This window comes from Marmota marmota, unplaced genomic scaffold, assembly GCF_001458135.2.
Source record: "Marmota marmota marmota unplaced genomic scaffold, marMar, whole genome shotgun sequence".
Taxonomy (NCBI): Eukaryota; Metazoa; Chordata; class Mammalia; order Rodentia; family Sciuridae; genus Marmota; species Marmota marmota.
Window position 1 is genome coordinate 6,571,165 of NW_025999869.1, and position 21,603 is coordinate 6,592,767.

At 45.8% G+C, this 21,603-nt stretch overlaps 1 protein-coding gene across 20 annotated transcripts in view; it reads right to left on the minus strand.

The window, feature by feature from the left end:
* Tenm2 (teneurin transmembrane protein 2) overlaps positions 1-21,603 on the minus strand; it is a 1,198,434-nt gene that overhangs the window by 34,885 nt on the left and 1,141,946 nt on the right. For 17 of the 20 annotated variants that reach the window (XM_048815904.1, XM_048815889.1, XM_048815861.1 and 14 more), the window contains 8 exons: positions 19,910-20,029; positions 16,676-16,937; positions 15,675-15,942; positions 11,830-11,973; positions 11,166-11,415; positions 4,755-4,775; positions 1,641-1,873; positions 263-417 (listed from right to left, as the gene is read on the minus strand). In XM_048815904.1, the coding sequence (XP_048671861.1) occupies positions 263-417; positions 1,641-1,873; positions 4,755-4,775; positions 11,166-11,415; positions 11,830-11,973; positions 15,675-15,942; positions 16,676-16,937; positions 19,910-20,029 (1,453 nt within the window). The remainder of the gene's footprint in view (positions 1-262; positions 418-1,640; positions 1,874-4,754; positions 4,776-11,165; positions 11,416-11,829; positions 11,974-15,674; positions 15,943-16,675; positions 16,938-19,909; positions 20,030-21,603) is intronic. The other 3 variants (XM_048815881.1, XM_048815842.1, XM_048815917.1) reach the window with 1 other exon arrangement.

Consider the following 21,603-nt stretch of genomic DNA (forward strand, 5'->3'; position numbering starts at 1 on the left):
CTGTAATCTGCCACGGCTGGAGTGTGTCACCAACTCGACTCTTCTGAGCAGAATTTTCCTGTCTCACGCTTTCTCCTCTCCCAGTCTTAGCTGTTCCCCTGCATCTTGCTGTCTAGTTCCCCTCCGGGCTCCTCCAAACAAATCTGTACCAGTTTTCTGTTGCCCTCCCACTCCTCTTCCAACTCAAACAGGAATCAGGTGAGACCATTTGGTCAAGTACTAGGAGGTGCTTAGTGATGAGAAGTAAAAGAGAGTGTCCTACCTGGGCGACATCCATGCTGGAGTCACAGCTCAGTGGCCGGACAGCAGTGAGGTCATTGGAGCCCAGCAGGGTGGAGATGATTCCATTCTGGTCAACCTTTCGGATCATGGTGGCATCAACGAAGTACATGAGCCCATTCTTGTCCACTGCAATACCTTCAAAAGACAAGCGATAGGAATGTGTCTGTTGGACAGGAGTGTGGTTTGTGGGGTGCAGGTGGGGGCTGCCCTGCTGGGCCCTCTCTACTTGGACCAGGGACCTCACTGGGATGGATCAGCCCACTCAGAGCAGTGATTCTCAGCCTTTTAAAGGCAAGTCCCTTTCTCACAGGCACTGTGCTGAGATGTGCATAGTACCCACCCGGGGTGCTCGCTGTAGCCCTGCCCATTTCCCTCCAGCTGAAGACAACACCTTAGGCTGCACATGGACCAGGGCTGCAGATGTATGAATAAGGAAATGATCCTGCATCTGTTCTCTTTAGAAAAGAAGTTATTTCCAAAGTTCATTCCTCTAAAAATTATTGATAGTAAATTACTCAAATACCCTTCACAACCGATTGCAACTCTGAGGCTGAGAAACAATGATTCTTACAGTCAGAAACTTCCAATTCAAAAATGTAACCTCCAGGAAGAATTCCCAATTAAGCCGTGACTCCAATCAGCGCTCCGGCGCCCTGGGGGACACCCAACCCTAGCATTCCCCTGTCGCAGCAGGGCTGATAAGGCACAGACGGCAGCTTCTATTTCTTTTGCATTTTTATTTCAGCGCCCCAGTACAAGGCTTGGCATTCCTAATCCATGCTGCAGGCTGCTTTCACAGTAGCTAAAAACGCTAACAGGAATTAGACCCTTAGATGATTGCTCCTTAACCTAAAGCACCGTCAGTCCTTTAAAAAACAGAGCCCCATTCATTCCAAGAACTGCCCCATCCTGAACCCCTGGAAATTATGCCCATTCTTAATCGCTACCATTTTTTTTGGGTATTTGCAGCTGGGCAGGCCACTGTACTTCAGACTTTATATACATTATTGTCCAAAGGAAAGTCGGGGAGTGGTTGGAGGTCCCCGCGGGGCTTTGTTCTGGCTCTGGTCCCTAAAGCTGGCACTCTGGCGCTCTGTGACTAGCCACGATCAGAAATTTCGGGGTGCAGTCTACCCCACTTTCCATTTGCAGCCTATGTGGGTGATAAAGTTTACTCAAATAAATAAATATAAAAAAATCAAAATCGCCCACCCCTACACCAAAGCCATCTATCAGGGTTAAATTATCCCAGGGAGAGCTGTGTTTAGGCTGCTGGAAGCTGTTCAGCTCTAGTAAGGGGAACTCGAGGCGGGCAGCAGGCTCTGTCTGGGCGGAGGGCTCCCTTGTGTAGCCTTTACCTCGAGGGCTCATCAGGGTTGCGTCCACAGCCTTCCCTCCGTCCCCGCAGCGGGCTTCATCGAAGGGCAAACATTGTTCTCCAGTCCCTGCCACGACTTCTGAATTCCCAGCCAGGTCTTTGGCTCCGCTCAGAGACTTGACTCGGTAGATTCTGCGACTGTTGGTGTCAGAGACGTAGAGCGAGCCGGACACGGGGTCCATGGCCAAGTAGTACTTGTGTGCTGGGTTGTTGCTTTGGAAGAAGCACAAAGAAAAATGAGGAAGGGGCTATGCAGCTGGCCTCCTGGATCAAAGAGATGACAAAAACACTAGCCACGCCCTCACCTTCTCTAGCATCTTTCCACTTTAGTGAACTGGAAGGAATCTAACACCGTGACTGAGTGCTGGCATTGGCATGGCTCTGAGCTCCTTCTAGTTAGACTTCACCCCTCACACTATGGTGAGCTTCCTGGATTGTCCTCGTACTTAAAGACTGCAGCTGATAGGAAAGACCCCACTCCAGGCCTGGGTTTGTGAGCAGCTAGTTATTCAAGGCAACCACCTGTGTGTCAGCCTCTCCTAGATCCCCACGCGGGCTTAGCATCGTCTCAAGTGAAACTGAGGATCAAAGCTGCCTGATGATGTCCCCTTTTTACTCTATGCTTCCTCAGTGACTTCAAGGTACTAGATCACGAATAGCAAGACATCCTAAGAGTTTTCCTAACTCTGTTAAAAGAAGCTCCCTGGAGCCATCTCCAATCTGAGGATCTCAGATCTTTTCATTATTCCTGGGTATAGGCACAAATCAAGTCAGCATTTAGTGGGAAGAGATGTGAGCCTCTTGCAATCACATCCAGAGTCTGCATTGTTGAGGGAGGAGATGCAGTTTTCCAATCGTGGGTAACATTGAGGTCACAGGTATGAACCCAGAACCACCAGGGCCCTAAGGGGCACTTGGAGATGAATAACTTTGTGTGCGTGAAGTGTATTAGGTAAGTGTAGGTTTCAGAAACCTGGACAATTTCTCTGCCATGCACCCAGCTCACCAGTACAGAGAAACACTATGTTGGCTCATAATCAAGACACAAGAAATTCAGAACTCAACTTGTACTCAGCTGGTGACCTTAGGTAAATCTTTTGGTTGCACTGGGTGCTCGCCTCCTTACGTGGAAAATGAAGAAATTAAACTGAATCGTTGCTAATGTTCCTTCTGACTCAAAACCTACCAGTTCTTCCCTTTGCAGTGTCGGTCACTTATGGAGGCTGGTATGCTATTTCTATACTGGCTATTCAAATCACATCTCCAGGAGGCAAGCAGGGATTGCTCCTCTGCCCCAGTGCGGGGGAGCAGCTTTCAGGGCCACTTGCCAATCAAGAGCATGGTCTGTTCTTCCTGGTATTAATTATACTTGGTGCAATAGGAGCAGAGGGGCTGGGCGAGGTGAAGGGAAGGTGAGGGTGATGATAGTATTGGATGCATTTGTCCTGTAGACATTAGCTGGGAAATTACCAATTAAAACACTACCATTTGGGTTCTTCCCCAAATTAAGGAAAAAAAAACAGATCTAGGGAGCTATTTTTAGGAACAGTTTGTGAGTTGAGACCATCTTTAATTCCAGCTTCTCCTTAGGTTGCTATTAAGATACATAATTGAACTAGAAGTCAAGGTCTTTCTAAAATTCCAGCCTAGACAATAGTTGGAAAGAGTAGGCTAGGTGGGTTCCTCTCCTCTCCTTCCCTCCTCCTAGTTCCTCCTCCTCTCTCTCTCTCTTTTTTTTTGGTTAAGTCATTAGAGAATATCCATACATGCAAAACAAATCAGGGCAGAAAGGGAAAACTTTGTGCCGAGTTTTAATTAGATGCTGCACTCTTATGAACACACGGTAGCCGGCACCATCAACAGAAAGAGGCAGGCACTGCACATCTGTGCCTATCTACGAGCAAGACAATTAATTTTGACTTTCTAGGGAGCCAGATTTGAGGAGGCTTTTCCAGATCTCCAGCATAAGAGTGGGCAGCTGGGGGCGTGGGGTGAATGCCTGCTCAGGAAACTGTGGCTCCACATGGTCTCACATTCATTCCAACCACGGTGCTCCCAAAGAGGCTCAGGTCAGATGGGCAGTGCTGCTTCCACAATCTGTGGCTTAAGATCAGCGCAACATGCAAGGGGTGCTCTAACCAGTCAATTTGGGGCACAGAGAATAAGAAGTAAGAGGACTCCTCCTAGCCATGGCCTTTCCACTGACTGTGATGACCTCATACAATTGGACTTGCTTCTTTTTCTAATTTTCTTCCAATATCATAAAGATGCCCCTTTACATTACATGACCCGGACTGAAAAGAATAGTAGCAATATAAATTGCTCTGTTTGGTCTCCTCTTCCAAATAAAAATAAGGTCATTTTTCTTCAAGATCACTCTTGCTATATCCATCTTGGTGCAATGCTTGCGTACATACACAGATGTGTGTGTTGTGTACTTTGTATGTGAACTCTTCCAGTATAGTTTTAAATGATGACCTTAGATCAATGGAATGACAGAGGTCATTTAGATAAAAAGTACTTGGTCTACACCCTTCATACCACTCAAAAGTGATTTAACTCCATGAAAATTCTCAATGCATCTGACTGTTGGATTCTTTCTGACCAGCAGATTGGCAATTAACTTGTGTGTGTGTGTGTTTTTTTTAAATGACCATAAATCCAGGGGAAAAAAAATCATTAATGAGTTGAAAATGAGTTTTTGACCCGTTTCCAGTTCATTAAAGCTTTTGTGAACCCAGTCCAGCATTTACAAAAGCCAGAAGTTTGCCTCAACTGTTTAGCCCAATTACGGACCGTGCTGAGCAGTCGGGATAAAAGTTCACTGAGCGTTCATTATCTTGCACTTACATCTCCCGGAAATTCTAATTACTGTCAGCTTATTTGGTTGCTTTTTGACTGCATTTCATAATTGCTAAAGCTTATCATATCCACAACACACAATTAGCGCATAAAAAAGTTACTATATTTGGTACATAAAAATATACAACATTACACAAGAAGCACGAAACAAAAAATAAAAAAAAATTAAAAGCAAACACAAGGAAGCAAACGAACCATATCAAATTATATGGGAAAGAGTTCTTCGTCTTACCTATGTTTAAACTCTTTATTTCTTTATAGAAAGAAAACAGAAGGAAAAAAGAACAAACAGTTAGCTGAGGAATTGATGATAAAGCAAACATAACATTTTTTGTTTCTTATATAAAGGTCCCACCCACCAGAAGGCAGTCTTTTTCATTTTTTTTTACCTCTAACTGACAGCTCCTAGCTCAATTACTTGAGAAGAACCCCCAATTTTGTTCTTCTCCAGGCCATTGGAAAATCCGGACCAGAATGCCTGGATTTCCTGACAGGCAATGTGGCTGTCATGTGACACAGGCAGCAACAGGTGAAACAGGACTTCTGGCTAATGAAGGGATGGCAGGTAGGTTACAGCTGGGGTGACACCTATTGTTGCAGTAATGGTTCCTGCAAGTGTGGTGGTGCAAGGATTCTGACCCCAAGTTCAAGGTCAGCTGCAAAGAGCACTGTGATTCATTTGCAATGTCTTTCCCGGGTATGGAGGGAGCAGGTCACATCTGTACCACTCATTTGTCATTGGTATATTACAGGGTCCATGGTACCTAAGAAAGGACCCCATTCACACCAGACTGCAGCTGAACCAAGGCTCTGTTGAATGTGAAAGGCAGAACCATTTCCTATCTCTTCTCTCTGCCTCCTTCCTCCCCGTATCCCACTTGCATGTGTGAGACCCCCAATGTGCCTTCTTTCTCACAGTAACAACCAATACTGCCACTACGGTCATAATGAAATTCATAGGCTCCAACCTCCTCTTGTGATCGGAGCCAAAGATTCCATTTACCATTCATTTTTGAAGAACTAGGAAAAGTTTTGTTGCTTTTTCTTTAAAGAACAAAAACTACATTTCGATTTCAACAGGAAACTGGCTGAAAACTAACACCAGGGAGAGGAAGAGTCAGGAAAGCTGCTCCCCATTCCTGAGGCTTCCGGGTCAAGGTGGAGGAGCCCCTGACCCTTCGTTCCCTTCCAGCGAAGGGAAGAGGTTTCAGGGGAGGCACACGGAGAGTTCAATGCCCTGATTCCTGTTTAGGTGCAGCCCGGGCCTCTGCCGGGGGCCATCATTAGTGGTGGGTTTGCACAGGGATTACATTTTTATATTTTATTCTAACGTGTTAGTTTTTGCTAAAAAAAAAAGTTAATTAAATGATGCTGATAACTCCTGAGCTCTGACTGACATAGTGCAATTTAAGATTCATTCTGCAAAGCCTGGTGTGTCAGGGTGGCAGCCGGGAATTCTCACGTCTATTTTATATTGCTTAATGAAAGTGAAATGTTATCTGCCACCAGTGGTAGACATATTTGGCTCTTAATTATTGAAATATCAATTCCACTTTTTTTTTAGTCAAGATTTTGTGAAAAGACTGGATGGGATTTGGGTTTGCAGACCTGACCTACTTCTTTCCCGAGAACATCTGCTTTAAGTTGATTAATATAGTATCTATGTTGGGGGAAGGACAAAGGAAGGGGTATGGGATCAAGTCCCTGGAGAGCGGAGAGTCCGAATGATCACATGGATATGAGCTTTGGGTACAGGATGAAGTCATTGCTACTCTGGTCCAGGGTCATTAACAGGTTGGGTGCTTAGCAGGCAACACACCAAAATTATAGCATCATTGAGTCAGCCTATGTAGATGAGTACAGATGCCCTACTTACAGGGGACAGGCCTTGGCTCTGTGTGCAGTCTCAAAAGCACAAATACACCCTTTAGATGTACCCTCCTAGGACAAAGTGGTGTCTCTGATTTAAGAATTGAGATGGATCATGTCTGCTCATGGCAGAGTCCCAATGACCCCTTTGCCAAGCCTGCGGGGGTCTCTCCTTGCCATCTCAGCCTGTCTCACAAAGCTGTCATCACACTGTCCTGTGATTTATGTTTGTGTGCTTGTCTTCCTCACTTCTTTGTGAACAGGATGGGACTTACTCATTTCTGTGTTGCAGATACTTAGCAGAGAGTCCAGGAGAGAGTGAGGGGCGGGGAAGTGGGTTCCTGAGCCCAGGAAGCTTGGATTGCAAATGCTTTAACCTTTAGTGCGGGACAAACCCTGCCTGGGACTAGCTCTGAGCCTTGGAGTTCTGCTCAGGACAGAGTTATAATTAGCTGAGACTCTTGTTGTTTGAGTAGGGTAGATATGGACAGGCCAAAGGCCTTTTTTTTTTTTTTTTTTGGTAGTGGTGGTGTTCTAATTCAAGGGAGTTTGAGTTGGGGTACTTTGGTTTAGCTTTAGAAGGATGCGATTTAGCATCTAGTTAAATTATTGCTAGTTGTTCTGGTCTAAGAATGGCTTTCAGGAATGCTTCTGCCCTACTGTGTTTATTCCTGCAGCCTCACCCATGTAGAATTCCAATACCACAAGGACATCAATGACACAATGGTCAGTGAGCATCAATGCAAGGAGTATTTCGATTATTCACTGCACAAGAAAACTTGAAATGCCCAGGAATGCTATAGAGAAAGCTTCATAGAATTTTCCCCAAAGTTTATAACTTTCACATTACCAATAATCAATGGCCAAGATGAAAGAAAGCTTCCTACTTCATTGATAATCTGGAACAAGTTTTGATCAGCCACACTGGGGGAAAGACTAGAATATCTTTTCATCCTTTCTGCAGATAATGTAATGAAAAAAAATAACTATCTTATTAAAAGACAATCAAGGAGTAGGGAGCTAAAAAGTGTAGGAAAACAAGTCCCATGAACATGTAATAGGTTAAAACAAAAATACGAAGTGGTTTGTCTGAATTTTGGGATGTGTGTGCTGATTGCTGTTTTCTAAAAAAAACTTGTCATTTGTTTCATTTTCTCATCCTAAATAACCTTGCTTCTTTTATTTTAAAAAATTTTCTATTCATAAGTTTTTTTTCTTTCTTAGAAGGAGACCCCAAAACTATATTGGCTTTAGGCACCAAGAAATCTGGGTTGTTGATGATGAGAATGGGGCCCAGTACTATCCAAAACTTTACAGCGTCCTGGTGGTTACATTATTCTGGACTGCGTGTTTTGTTATCTTTCCCTTCCTGACCCCTAACTTCTCAGCCCGACGGCAGAGCAAACTTGCATCTCTAACTGCAGCCCCCTCCTAACATTTGGTCCCACCGGGAGAAGCCTGCCCTGGTATCCAGCTTCTCTCTGGTGACTCTCATGGTCTTTGCCCTCCTTCCTGCACCCCACTTTCCCACATCTCGGTCCCCTCCAGCCTGACACATCTGGCTGGGACAACTCCCTTCTCTGTAGATTTTCCCTAAGGCAGAGAAGCCCTGGCCCCACCCTAACAGCACCATAAGAATGTCAGCAGGCAGAAGGTGTTTCACTGGAAAAAAGCCTATTGAATGTTATAATAGAAATTTATGTTTGAAAAATAAAAAGAATAATTCAAGAATTCCAAACATGAAAGAATAAGTGCGATTCACAACAAGGGGCCACATCAGAAAAAGGTACAGAGGCACTGTCCCATTTCTTGCCTATTTACCTATTTACTGCCTTTTATGGGGGTCCCAGTCCTAAGATGTTCTCAAACTGGGAGACAGACAAGAAGGATTCTTCTATGAGAGAAAGTCACCCGAAGTTGTGAGTGATTGGAAAATGTACCTTTCTCCTGAGTCCTTAGGTTTCCTAAGGACCAATTAGGGAGGGTGATAATTAGAAGAACGGAAAGGGACTGCTAAAGGTGGGATTTCAAGACTCTTTTGGGGAGAGGGTGTTGAAAATGTGCTAAATCAAAGCACATAGGTGGTAACCACTTTACCAAGAGAAGGCTCTTTCTACCACCAGAAGTTACCCAGTGTGTAGAGTTCTGCCCTCGCATGTTTTGTGCAGGTAAAGGAATAGGGGAGGGGTGAGGAGCGCGAGAGAGCATGGAGATGTTTAAACAGAATCCCAATCCTGAGGCTAAGCTCTGGGGTGGGTAAGGGGATGGGGTGGGCACTGAGTCCCCAAATTGAATCATTCAGCTGCCAACTCACAATGGAGACAAGACACAAGTAAGACAGGTCTCTTCCTCCCTCCCCCCCACTCCCTTTGCTGGTTTCTGTTTTGAAGCGAGGGGATTGACAGCCCTTTGTTTTCGGGTATGTAGTGGGAAGAGGAGAAGAATCAAACCAGTGTTCTTGTAAAAGCTCAACTTCTAATCGGCTCTGGGTTCCTGGCTGATGAAAGTAAGAACGAGTCCAAAGGCAGCGAAAGAAGGAAAAACCAAACCACACAGCTGTCCAGGGAAATTGAGAGCCACATTCCTTCCAGCTGTCCTCCCTGTCACCAGGTGAGTGTGGTGTGGTTTGCTCTGGTTGGGCCACTAGCTTGTCCCTTTGGTACTGTGGCCTTTGGTACAGTTTGAGAGACGTGGAATCAAAGACCAATTCTGACAAGGAGCAGAAGACTGGTTCTTTAACTCATGCTTCCTGTCTTGAGCACCTAGGGTAGGCTGGGCATGGCATTAAGGGGCGAAGGTGACCAAGACATCTGCGCTATAGAAGGTCACACACCAGGCCTTAAGACTTAGACACAACTGCATACCTAGGTAGTAAGTGATGTCAACTCTAATGCAAACTCAGAGCATTAAGAGACCCAGAGGAGGGTGAGAATTATTTCTATGAGGGCAATCAGGCTTGATGGAAGAGTGGCCCCTCAATGTGGACCTCATAGATGGATGTGAAGAGGTAGGTCAGTAGACACGACACTTGGGTTGAGCTAGGTCAGTAGACATGACACTGGGTTGAGCTGGTAGCAGGAGTCAAGGTTTGGAGGTAAGAATGCACCAGGCAGGTGGTGATTTGGCTTTGAGTGGGAAGACCTATGGCCGGACAGGAAGGGCAGATGTGGAGGGTAGCAATGCCAGATTAAATCATCCAACCCTTCCCTTCCTGCCTCCTCCACAGAAGGCCTGAAAAGAGGAGGGCTTATCTGGGCCAGAAAATGCAAAACAAATCTTGGGAAGGGGCTCTCCATGGCGAGGGGTGGGGAAGTGTTTTGGGGGGTTGGTAGGGATGGCCTGAGGGCTGGCTATGCAGCCTCCTCCACCAGGCCTCCCTCTCACTCTGCCCATCTCATGGATGCTACCCACTCTTCCTCCACTTTGGTGTTTCTCCTATGGTGGCTCTTTGGCTCTCCAACTTAGCTTGGACTGCATGGACTTCCCCAGGTGCCCACCTCTCATGTTCTCTGAGCCCACGATTCCTCCCTTCTGGGCCCTCAGAGACCATCACAGGCCAGTCCCATTCTCCTAGCTCCATCCCACTCCCTGCTTCGACCTCCAGTAGCCTCCCATTCCAACAAGAAAGCCCTTGTCCATGTGCTTAGGAAGTCCCCAAGATATCAGTGCCCTGGCTACCTCTCTGATTTCCTCTAAGGATACTCCCCTGAGCTCACCATCACCCAGCCACACTGGACTTCTGTCAGCAGTCCCTTCAATACGCCAGGTTATTGGCTGGCAAGAGGGCTTCTGCACAACTTCTCTCTGCCCGAAATGCTGTCCTCCAGATCTCCCTATGGCTGACCTTGTTATTTGGGGATCAGACTGAAGGCCACTTAGGATGAGAGGTTCCTTTGGCTACTATATCCCATTCAGCCTCCTAATTCCCCTGACCCCACCATGTCCTAGATCTTACACTAGTAGATTTCTCTTAAAGCATGTAGTAATACTTGAAATCATTATTTAAAATTTGTCTGCATTGATTTTTTTTTCTGAGGCTCCTGAGTGGACTCCAAATGTAACAGCTGGGACTTTACTCTCCTCTGTGTTTTCCCCTATTCTCATGGCTCTTGGTGTACACAGACCCATTTCTCCCTCTATTTTACAGCTCTTCCTTGGGGTTGAGGGTCTGGAACCAACTATCCTGGGAAGAGCATATTTTCATGGGCTTTTGTGAGGGGTAGGGTGTCAGTATTTTCCCAGCACAGAGGAGTCTATACTTCAGGCTTTGTAGGAAGCAATGACCAGGAGGAAATCTACCAAGGGAAGAAAGTTACCTAGCAAGCCCTGATGAAATTGTGTTACCTCCTATCCTCACGAAGGTGCAAACATCTGGAGAATTTATAGAGAACTCAAGGACTGAGGCACTCGATAGAAATTTATGAACTAGCAAATGAACATTAGTGGTTCTCAAGCTTCAGTGTGCATCAGAATCTTCTACAGAACTTCACAAAAATAAAAGACACCTTGGTCCTTTATAAACCCTGTGAACTCTGGAGATGAAAAGCTATTATACCCTTGGTGGTAAATCAGCTGTTGACAGTAGTTATCAAATCTGTGTATGGTGTGTCTTAGATACACTAAGCATTTCCCCAAATCCTTAGTTCATCCTAGGCCTAGATTTTGGAGCACGTGGACTTTATATTCTATGGAGAACCCAAGTGCAGCCACCATTCACCCAGAGACACTCAGGGGCAGTCGGGAGCACAAAAAGTTTGCCTGTGGGTTTATTTACCGTAACTCCAGGATGCTGGTCACGTTTCGAGAGGGAAAGATGCGCCGGATGTAATTGAAGTCGCCAACATAGAGACTCCCATCAATCCCCACAGCCAGGGCCACGGGGGCCAGCAGTTTGTTGCCTTCTGCAAGGCCATTACAGCTGGGACAGGAAATGCTCCGCCGGCGGCCATTGCCCATGATGCTGGTGATGATGGCGGGCTGCTGGGTCAGGAACTGGTTCTCCCCAGTGCCTTTGTGTAGGATTCCTGGGGAGGGGAAGTAAAGTGGAGTGGTCACCACAGCTTTCTGGGGAGGACACTTGAATTGGCCTACCAAGGGTGAGGGGAAGTGACAGGAGAAGAGAAAAATTAGGAGACCTCTCCTTTGGTAGTTCTTCCATGTTCATGGGGATGAGAGAGTTTTCATGGGAGGAGAATCCCCCAATGCTATGGTACGGGGTAAGTGAATGTTCGTAGGGACAACTGAAGAAGTATGAGGTACAAACCATCCCAATGTTATTGACATTTAAAAGGAGAAAGTAAGGAAACCTATGACCTCTTTTTGGCACCTGAAAAATGGCGGAGGGAAGGAGAAGGGCTCTCCCTGAAATGTCAAGGTTGGTGAGAATGTTCCAGAAAAGACACAAGGCTATAGGTGGGATAGGAGATGTGCTCACATACCACTCTTTACGTTGAGGATGTGGTGCTTGTCCAGGGACCAGCCACCGAGATTGGAAGGGTCCAGCTCAAATCCCTGGAGGAGGGCTGTCCTCTTCTCCCAGAGGATTAGACTGGGGCAGGTCTCATATTCGAAGCCCACAGACACTGCAGGACAAAGGGTGGACAGAGTGGGAGAAAAGAGAGTCCATTTGATTACTCCAGAGCTCCCCAGTAAAAAAAAAAAAAAAAAAAAAAGGAGCACATGTTCATGAGATACAGACTCTGTCCCCAAAACTCACTCCGAGGCAGGCTGATTGCTTTTGTCTTTGTGATTCCATTAAATTCAGATTTCGAGTTGAACTTGACCTTGAAACTTTACACAGTTGTACTCTGTGGGGAGGGAAAGACCTCTGCAATGAACAACTGGCTTTCAAAAATGACCCCAGTGATGTGGATGGAAGAGAGGAATCTTTAAAACCCTGGTGCTGAATGAAGCTCCTTGGGAGACGGGTAGGAGACTGTCTCTCGGCTGATGTCTGGGGAATATGCGTGTTATATCTATTGCTATTTATTTTTGCCCCCTAGGACAAAGGCCTTTGGAAGCATAGTGGCTCATCGATATGGAGACTCTAGGGGCAACAGCTTGTGTAAGCTGAGGCACTTTGTACAGCAGTGCCTCTTTTGTACCTGTGGGTTCTGTATGCGTGGATTCAATGAACCAAGGGCCAAAAACAGTTTTTAAAAATTGTGTCTGTACTGAACATGTACAGAATTTTTTCTTATCATTATTCCCCAAACAATACAGTATAATAATTATTTGCATGGCATGCATATCATATTAGGTACTATAAGTAATCTGGCAATGATTTAACATAGATGTGAAGATGTGTAAAGCTTATATACAAACACTGTGCTGTTTTATTAAAGGGACTTGAGCATCCTCCCTCAGGTTTTGGGATCCCCTGGGGTATTGTGGACTGGGAATTGGTGGACCCTGAGGGATGACTGTATGTTCACTCAATATGCCAGAAAGTGCCACTAATAAGGGGTCCAGCCTGCTAGATATATGGAAGTTCACTGGGGAACACGATCCCAAAACTTGGCTATAAAACACTTGATTTGCTACACAGACAAATGGGAGAGGGAGGAGAGATGGACACTAATCTTAGTTGGGTTCTAGCCTTATGCCTTGAGGCTCCATTTTCCCCATGAGTCCAGCAGGCTAAGTAAAGCCCCCGTTTCTTAAAGCTGTAGTAAGGATATACAAGAAAAGGGCTGAGAAACTGTGCATTTTTAATTGGAACACTGCTCTTGAAATATAAGGCATTGTTATTATTGCTGTTCCTAGTACATTAGACTCTTAACTATGTGTATCACCTTTGGGGATTCTCTGCAGCTTTTAAAAAATCCTGAGATATAGAAGGGTCGATAAGAATGGAGGGTGTATTTTATTGAAGAAACACCTCCCTCCCATATTTCCTAGTTTGTCCTCTGAAAATGTGTCAAACAAGGACCCACACAGAAGCCAACAGGGTTGCTGGGGGCCAGCTGGTGGCCTTGGTATATTATTCCTCACTGGAGAGAAACGGGGCTCCCTGCAGAGTTGGCTGGAGAGAGGCTGAGCAAGAGAGAACAGACCATGTAACCCCGGGAGACAGCGAGGGAGGAGTCAGACTCCACTAGGGTCACCTCAAAGGATTCTGGAGTCAGTGTGAAGAGGTTCCCAGTGACCAAAGTGGGACCTGCTGACCATGAGTCAGGATAGGGACGCTAACAAATAGAAACAGCAGCAACATGTCAGTCCAGGAGTTCACAAAGTTATTTAAAAAATGTTAATCACCCCCCATTGGAGGATGAACTGAGTATATGGAAAACTAGTAAATAAAGGGAAGGAAGTATTTGCCCTTTCTTTCCTATTGGAACTCTACCTCAAATAATTAAGTAGTTAATGAGAAAGCATCCCTGTGTCAAAACATTTCTGATAATAGATGAAAAAGTAATGACAGAATTAAAACATCATTTTACAATCCCTAATGACCTAAAAGACTTAAGCCACGAGCATCTGTGGTTCCTGAAATCAGGAAGGACACATAGCCCCGTGCTCCCAGTGTTAAGAACACAGCGCCACCTGACAAGCTGTCCTACCAAAGATAAAATCAAACCCGAACCGGGAGAGCCTCAAGACCCAACGTCAATTTACAGGAGGTTTATAGGGGACAGAGGAACAGGTTAAACGGCCACGATCATGCAATCTGGAAACGGAAACACACTTCAGGAAATGGAATTTGGGAAGTCCTACAGGCAAACAACCCAGGGTCTTTGGGAAATATAGAGGTGCAAAAAAGAGAAAGTTGGAAAATAAGATTTAAAATTTTAAACAATTAAAGAGAAACCAGCCAATTGCAAAAAGTGGGTCCTTTTGGATCTTGATTCAACAAATTAATCTTTAATGTTTTATGATATTTAGGAGACAACTGAAATATTGAATCATGGCAGGCTATTAGACGACATTAAGAAATTGTGACTTGTGGTGATAGCATTGTTATGGTTTCCACGTGCTTTCTTGAGATGCATTCTACAGTAATCCAGATGAGAGAACGTGATCTCTGGGATGTGCTTCAGGAACACCCAGGAGGTAAGGGGGAGACTGAAGGCATGGGAAAATAAGAATCATCACAGCATAAGGGCACAGCTGGAGCACACGGGGGTATATGGCCATAGTCAGTCTCCTTGTTGGTATTGGCTAAAGCCAGGTATGATTCATCTCTGATTAGCTAGTGGTGTTCTTTATATTAAATGTACTAGGTTCTCCCATAACTTCTACTGTCTCCCTTCAATTACCAACTCCATTCATTGGTGAAGCCTACTGCCGGGACCACATCCTGAGCACGTGTGACCTGCTGGCTGCAGGACCTTAGAGAACTCTTACAGTCTCTCCTCTGCCTTGTGGGGATCTCAGTAATGTCCACTTGGGCTATTGAGAGGTCACCTAAGACAAAGGACTTAGCACACTGCCCTCTGCACAAAGGGAATGGCTGATAACACTGGCTGCCAATGAATTACAGGGAACATTTCTAAGTGTGCTAGTCTCTGGTTTTGGTTCTTGACTTCTGGTTCTTGAAAACCACACATCTATCGGTGAAAAGAAAGCAGGAGTCTGGATTTTAATCAATTCCTATATGGTTTTCCCCAAGTGGGAAGATTCCAGGTAGATATTCCACGATGTACATCTCCGGTAACCGCAGGACCCTTTTCTTAGGGTGAATTTTCCTAAGTGGAGAGCATGTGATTCCCTCAAAAAACAAAGCCTTGGAACACAGTACCAGGCTTTCAGACCTGCAGTCCTGAGGCCTTAACCCACCACGTATCCTGTGCCATTTGCAAGCGCTCTCTCAGGAACGTGCCTTAGTCCTCGTCTGCTTCTGTCCCTTCACTTCCAATATCCCTCCGGTCCACTGCACGCCAACCTCACTGGCTTTCTCTGTCTTCTAACACACCCCGCTCTTCTCTCTGCCTGCAATGCTCTCTTTCTGATTTTCACAAGGCTCCTTCTTGTCATTCAAGCCTGTGTTTCAATGTCACCTTGCTGAGAAGCCTTCCCTGAATGCCCATCCAGGGAGGTGTCCTCTCCCCAGCATGGGCCATTTTTGTCTTCTTATTAACCCTCTTGGCACTGCCTCATCCGATCTGAGTTTCATACCTCAACCCCCCACTAGAGCACAAGGCCCATGGAAGAGGCACCTGGTCTGTCTTATTGACCTTATCTACTAGAACAGTGCTTGGCATCCACTAGAACTTCAATAAATAGTGACAGAATGAACACATCAAAATCCGTGAATGAGTACGTGGTTGAAATGAAAACTTACCCACAGCATCTGAGAGTCCATATACTCTTTGCCCATAAGCATCTGTCTTATCCCAGATGAAGGTGTAGGCCAGGTTGGGAGATGCCTGGAAGGACTTCTGGAAGAGATGCCCCTCTACAGCAACCATCAGGTGAACCCTGATGAGGTTTAAGGGCACTGTGGACTGGGTCATGGTGATCTTCAGCAGTGACTTGTACCCTGCGGTTCTGGAGCTCAGATAACGAAGCTTCACATTGGAGCCAGGAAGCTCAATTTCTTCATGAAGAACCTGGAGGGAAAGCAATTGGTTTCTGGACTCTCTCAAACACACCTCTGGAGGTAGACTGTCTGCAACCTGGCGCTGCCTCCCGAAGTCCCACACCGAAAGTGGGTTCATGAAACCACTCCCCCCAGCAGAGAAAGAAGAAAAGAAAACCGACCGAAACTTCATCCTACGCCATGGGGAGAAGGGGCTGAGGTTATGATTTTGGGATTAATAATTATTCTTGGTCACTGTTGCGTTTCTTTTAAAAAACCACACTGTTGGCAAAAGATGTAAATAAGAACAGCAGGCTTTATTGCTAGCTGCATGCGAGGAGGCCACGAGAGGCTGTAATTATATGAACCTGCGACTTCCAGTGACAATAGTGTAAAGCAACAGGGAGGCAATGATGTGCCCTGTGTCGTAACACCGATGTAGATCATTAAAGCGCCTCTTATCATGGATCTCTCTGACTAACAGGAATAAAAGCAATTTGCAGGTGGTCTGCACATATGTATATTGTTTTTATTTTATGAAAAGCTCCAGTGACCGCCAAAGCCTTGAATGACTATCTGCAAACACCGGAACATCCGGGAGGGCTTCAAATTTCTGTTTGTGGTGCTCTATGTCTTATTGTGCTCCCTCTCCTTTAGTATTCGTTTCGGGCCCCTCAGGAAGACAGATGTGAAGGGAGGAAGGCGGCTGGTTGGCATTGGTTAGGAAGTACCCAGCGTCCCACCCTGGTGCCCGCAGCTCCTACCTGGGTCTCAGGCACGATGGGATTCTGCCCAGGGGCAGCACTGAAGAAGGTGGACAGAGGGGAGGAGATGATGATTGGATCGGGCCGGACAAAGCCACTGAGGTCACAGCTGGGGATGGAGTTCTCCTCCGTCTTCATCACCAGGGTGTCCATGGCATGAAAGCTATTCCACGGCAGCCACACGGTGCGCTCCTGGCTCATGAAGGGGGCTCGCTCAAAGTGCAGGGTCAGGGCGGCACCCCCGTTGGCGATCAGGTCAAACCTGGAGATAGGTAAATGGGTCTCTGAGAGATGCTATGGGTAAGTTAATAATCCTCTCTGAGCCCAAGATTCTTCATCTGTACAATGGGAATAATGATACTGACACGTGGTGTCTCAAAGAATATAACATTGGGCTGGGGCTGTAGCTCAGTGGTAGAGTGCTTGCCTCACACGTGTGAGGCACTGAGTTTGATCCTCAGCACCACATGAAAATAAATAAATAAACAAACAAATAAATATTGTGTCCATTTACAACTAAAAAATATTTTAAAAAAAGAATAAAATATGAAGACCCCAGAGTAGGCATGAGCCAACTATGTCCCATGGGGTGAGCCTAGCTCACCACCTGTTTTGGCAAATAAAGTTTTATTGGCACACAGCTATATTCATTTGCTTATGTAACCTCTATGGCTGTTTTCCTGCCATAGTGACAGCGCTGAGTTGTGGCAGCAGAAGCCACATGGCCAGCAAAGCCTAAACTATTTACTCCCTGGCCCTTTGCAGAATGTGTTTGCTGACCTCTGGTGTAAAGCACTTAGCACAGTGTGAGGCTGAGAGAAGTGTTCAGCAGACAGTGTGGTGACAGTGACGTGATGCTCGGACATTGGCAGGGGCTCACAGCACCATGCTTATAGCCAAACTCCATTCTGCTTCTGTCTCTGGCAATGATTCTTTCACTGTATTCCTGCTTGCTCCTGATGATCTGGGTGGAGGTGACCCACCAAGAAGGTGAAAATACAAAAGCTCTGCTTTTCCCATTTCATAGAAAGGTAGGAGGTCAACAGAGAGTACCCCGCCTCCAACTCCCGGCTGTAACTCCTCTGGAATCTCAGCTCTTTGCAGAAAGCAGCTTTTCCATCCTGCTTCTATCAGAATCCCTACCGCTTGGATCAGAGTGAAAATACACTGATAGCTGGCTTCATCCAATTCTGGTAACATAATTGCTGTTTTCTAACAGATGTAAAATAAATGACCAAGGACCACATAGATATGAAGGTCAATATCACAGTACATTTAGTATGACAGTTTATATATGAATTTGTTTATATGTTTATTTCCTGGGTATGCATGCTGTTGGGGAAGGATTTGCCTAAGCTGTACAAGAGACCCAAATGCCTCAAAGCAACATGGTTCCTAACTGGCAAGAAAGAGTCAACGTAAGAGTGTGGTCCATGCTATATTCATAACAGATTGTGGGATTCCTTGGAGCATTCCCAAACACGGCCTGGGACTTGCACGGCTTTTCAACCTGAGCAAACTGAAGAGGCACTGATCCAGGAGTTTGAATAGATGATCTTGGAGGTGGATTTGGACCCTAATTAGTCAGGGAGCATCTGAGAGGGACAGGGGAGTGGAAGAGACAGACAGCAGAGGGAGGACTCAGAAGTGTCTTGTGCTGTTTCACAGGACTTTACAGAAATAACCTCAAGGCTGTTAGTTCTTCACGAGCACTGACTTCCAAGAATGAACAAGGCCCCAAAGATCTTTGTGCAGTATCTGTTAACCATTCCAGTGCTTTTGAATAATTGGATTTGGCCATAGAAACCTCTGAGTAGAGCTACCAGACAGTTAATGACTGCAGCTGGTCCTCCACTTATGTTGGTTTTACTTATGATTTTTCAGCTTTTCAAGGCTATGAAAGTGATCTGCAGTCAGTAGAAACTCTAAGCACATCTGATCTCTTCCTGAGTTACCAACAAGAGGTCCACACTTACAGTGGCAGGGAGCCATAGTTCCCAGTCCATCACCAGGGCAAACAACCTGCTGCGCACTGTGTCGCTAAGCAGGGATGTTTGGTAGGTCAGGTAGAGTTCATGCATTTTTTTAAAATGTCACTTTATTTATGTTTTGATATCTGAACTAAACTTCTTTTTCTTTTAAAAAAAATATATATATTTGGTTGTTGATGGACCTTTATTTTATTTATTTATATGTGGTGCTGAGAATTGAACCCAGTGCCTCACACATGCTAGGCAAGTGCTCTACCGCTGAGCCACAGCCCCAGCCCTGCATTTTTGACTTATGATATTTCAACTTACGATGTGCTTGGGATGTAAGGCACTGTAAGTTGAACATTGGTACTGAGGATTGGATGTGAATCCTTAGACCCCTCCTTTGGGTCTCAGTGTTGGAATGTTAAGGTGGATCTACTGTAGGCTGGTGGTTTAAAAAACTGCCTGCAAGGCTTAGGACAGTAGGTAATAACTAGACTCCTCGCCAGAGAAAGCCAAGCTCACAGTTCTTACCTCCCACGCCATGCCCAGGATTTCCCAGAGTCTGGTTTTATAGAAAAAGTGCTGCATCAGGTTTACAGTGATGGACGCTTGCTTCCTTTGCAATGGCTAGGACAGCTGTGTGTGTGTAAGAATTTCCAGTGCAGAGTCAGTGTTTTCCCCTTCCTACAGACTTCTTATTTTCTTATCGTGTGTTTAACTTTTGACTCGGTGCCCGGTAGGTTCAGGCAGAGGCAGAGCTTTCTTCTTGGTGGGGGTGAATGGGCGCATGTTTCCAATCAGAAGATCACTGGGGACTGTTGCCTCCTTCACACAGCAGGGAGACTGCTAAATGTACTTAATTAGACTTCTCTGATTACAGCCCACCCCCTCAAAACTGTAGCGAAAACATCACAGCTCCTAGAGCCACAGATGAAAGCAGAAGGGGATCACCACAGGACACTGTGTCATGTGGATTCTTGTCACCCTGCACTGCCTTTGATTTAAAATCGGAGTTAGTTTCTAAGAAACCACCTTCTTTCTAGAATCTGCCCCCACCCCCAGCACACACAGAACAGCATTTGTTTTCTGGTTGGGATACCACACAGGAAAGCATGGAGTGACTTTGGGGAATCCTCTCTGAAGGTCTGGTCTGGTGGCCACCTCACACAGGGAGCCACATAAACCCAAGCTGACTGCACCATGGCTTTCCGCCTCCGCACTCAGCCCTGGACAGGTCCCAGCCCACAGTGCTACTTACGTGCCATCCTGGCGGGTGATGGTGTAGCCATACTTTGGGTACTTAACAAAAGACACATTCACACCGACCAGGGGAGTCCCATCTGTAGTTACTACTTGGCCTCGGATGAGAGATACCAAGCTGGGAGAGAAAGAAACAGAGGTCTTTGAGCCACATGCAGGAGAAACAGATCAAGGGGTGCTGAGTTCTCTTTCCTTATTGCTACTACTCCCTCATCTGCATCTGGTCCCCAGGCAAGGAGAAGACCTTCAACATGAATTTCTAGCTCCACATGACCATGTCTGCACAGAGGGATGGGCAGAGGGGAAGTCTCAATGTTTTGCTTTTCCTAAGAACAAAAATTCTGACATTCGAGGTGAAATCCCTTGGGCAGACTGGTCCGCCCCGGGGCTGGACAGTGGTCTCCCGTGTGCTTTCTCTCCAGCCTTGGCTGGGTTCCACTGCTTGATGCAGTCTGGCTTCTGCTTGGCCCGGGCTCCAGGCTGCCCTCATCCCTCACGTGCATGCCTTTGCCTGGCACACGGAGCATTATGCTCGGGTGAGAGCTTCCCCATCTGGCTGCTCATTTCCTAATTTGGTGCTGGAGCAAGGCCATGCCACGATCCTCCTCCGGGCTGGGAGTTGGGGGCGCAGGGCAGCGCACATAGGTTTTATTATGAGGCTGGGATGTACACATACATAGTTTTTTGCTGCCCTCCAAGAGCAAAATTTCTCCCAATCTATAAAAGCCTGAGGAAAAGAGAACATTGGAGATATATTTCTTTCTGATGAAAATAGCTTGGATTCTGGATTGCATCTAGCTACATATTTTTCTCATGTCAAGTTCCAACTGTCCTGGGGGGTGGGTGGTTGAAATCTGATACACACATTTTTTTTTTCCTGATGTTAGTGAAAGTTCTTTCTCTCCAGACCACAGTAACTAGAATTTTCCCAACAATGCCAATTTCCAACCAACTACCTCTGGGAAACCCTGCACCCAGCCATAGAGATGCTACAATACAGGTTGAACATTCCTTATCTGAAATGCTTGGGCCCAGAGATGTTTCAGGCTTTGGAATTTTTCAGATTTTGGAATATTTGCATGTACATAATGAGATATCTTGGGGATGGGACCCAAGTCTCAACACAAAATTTGTTTATGCTTTCATATACATCTTATATACATAGCCTGAAGATGATTTGATACAATACTTTTAATAACTTTGTGCATGAAATAAAGTTTCATGGTATGGAATTTCCCACTTAGGGGTGCCACGCTGGTGCTTAATGTATTTGGGATTTTGGAGCATTTCACATTTTGAACTCTGGGGTTAGGGGTGCTCACCCTGTATTCTACCCAGAGCCATGTCTCCTGTCACCTGAATCCTCTAGACTTCATGGAGAAATGAGACAATGAGAAGCTCCACATCTTGGCCTTGAAGATACAGGGCAATTTGGCGAAAGCGAAGAGGTTCTCAGGCTCCCGGGTTCCTGGACACACTCCCAATTTCTAGAGTAGGCAATCAAGCTGACCCATTCTTTGCCAGAATCTTGTCAAGATTTTTGGAATGCATTTACTTTTGCAATCCCAAGTGTCCTGCAAACTGGAGGGAGGCTGTCTCCAAGCATCTCTCTTTCTATTAGTAATACCCCCCACTGTTCAACTCCAACCCTTTGACGATCTCAGGGGTGTTTAGACTGTTCCACTGACAGCT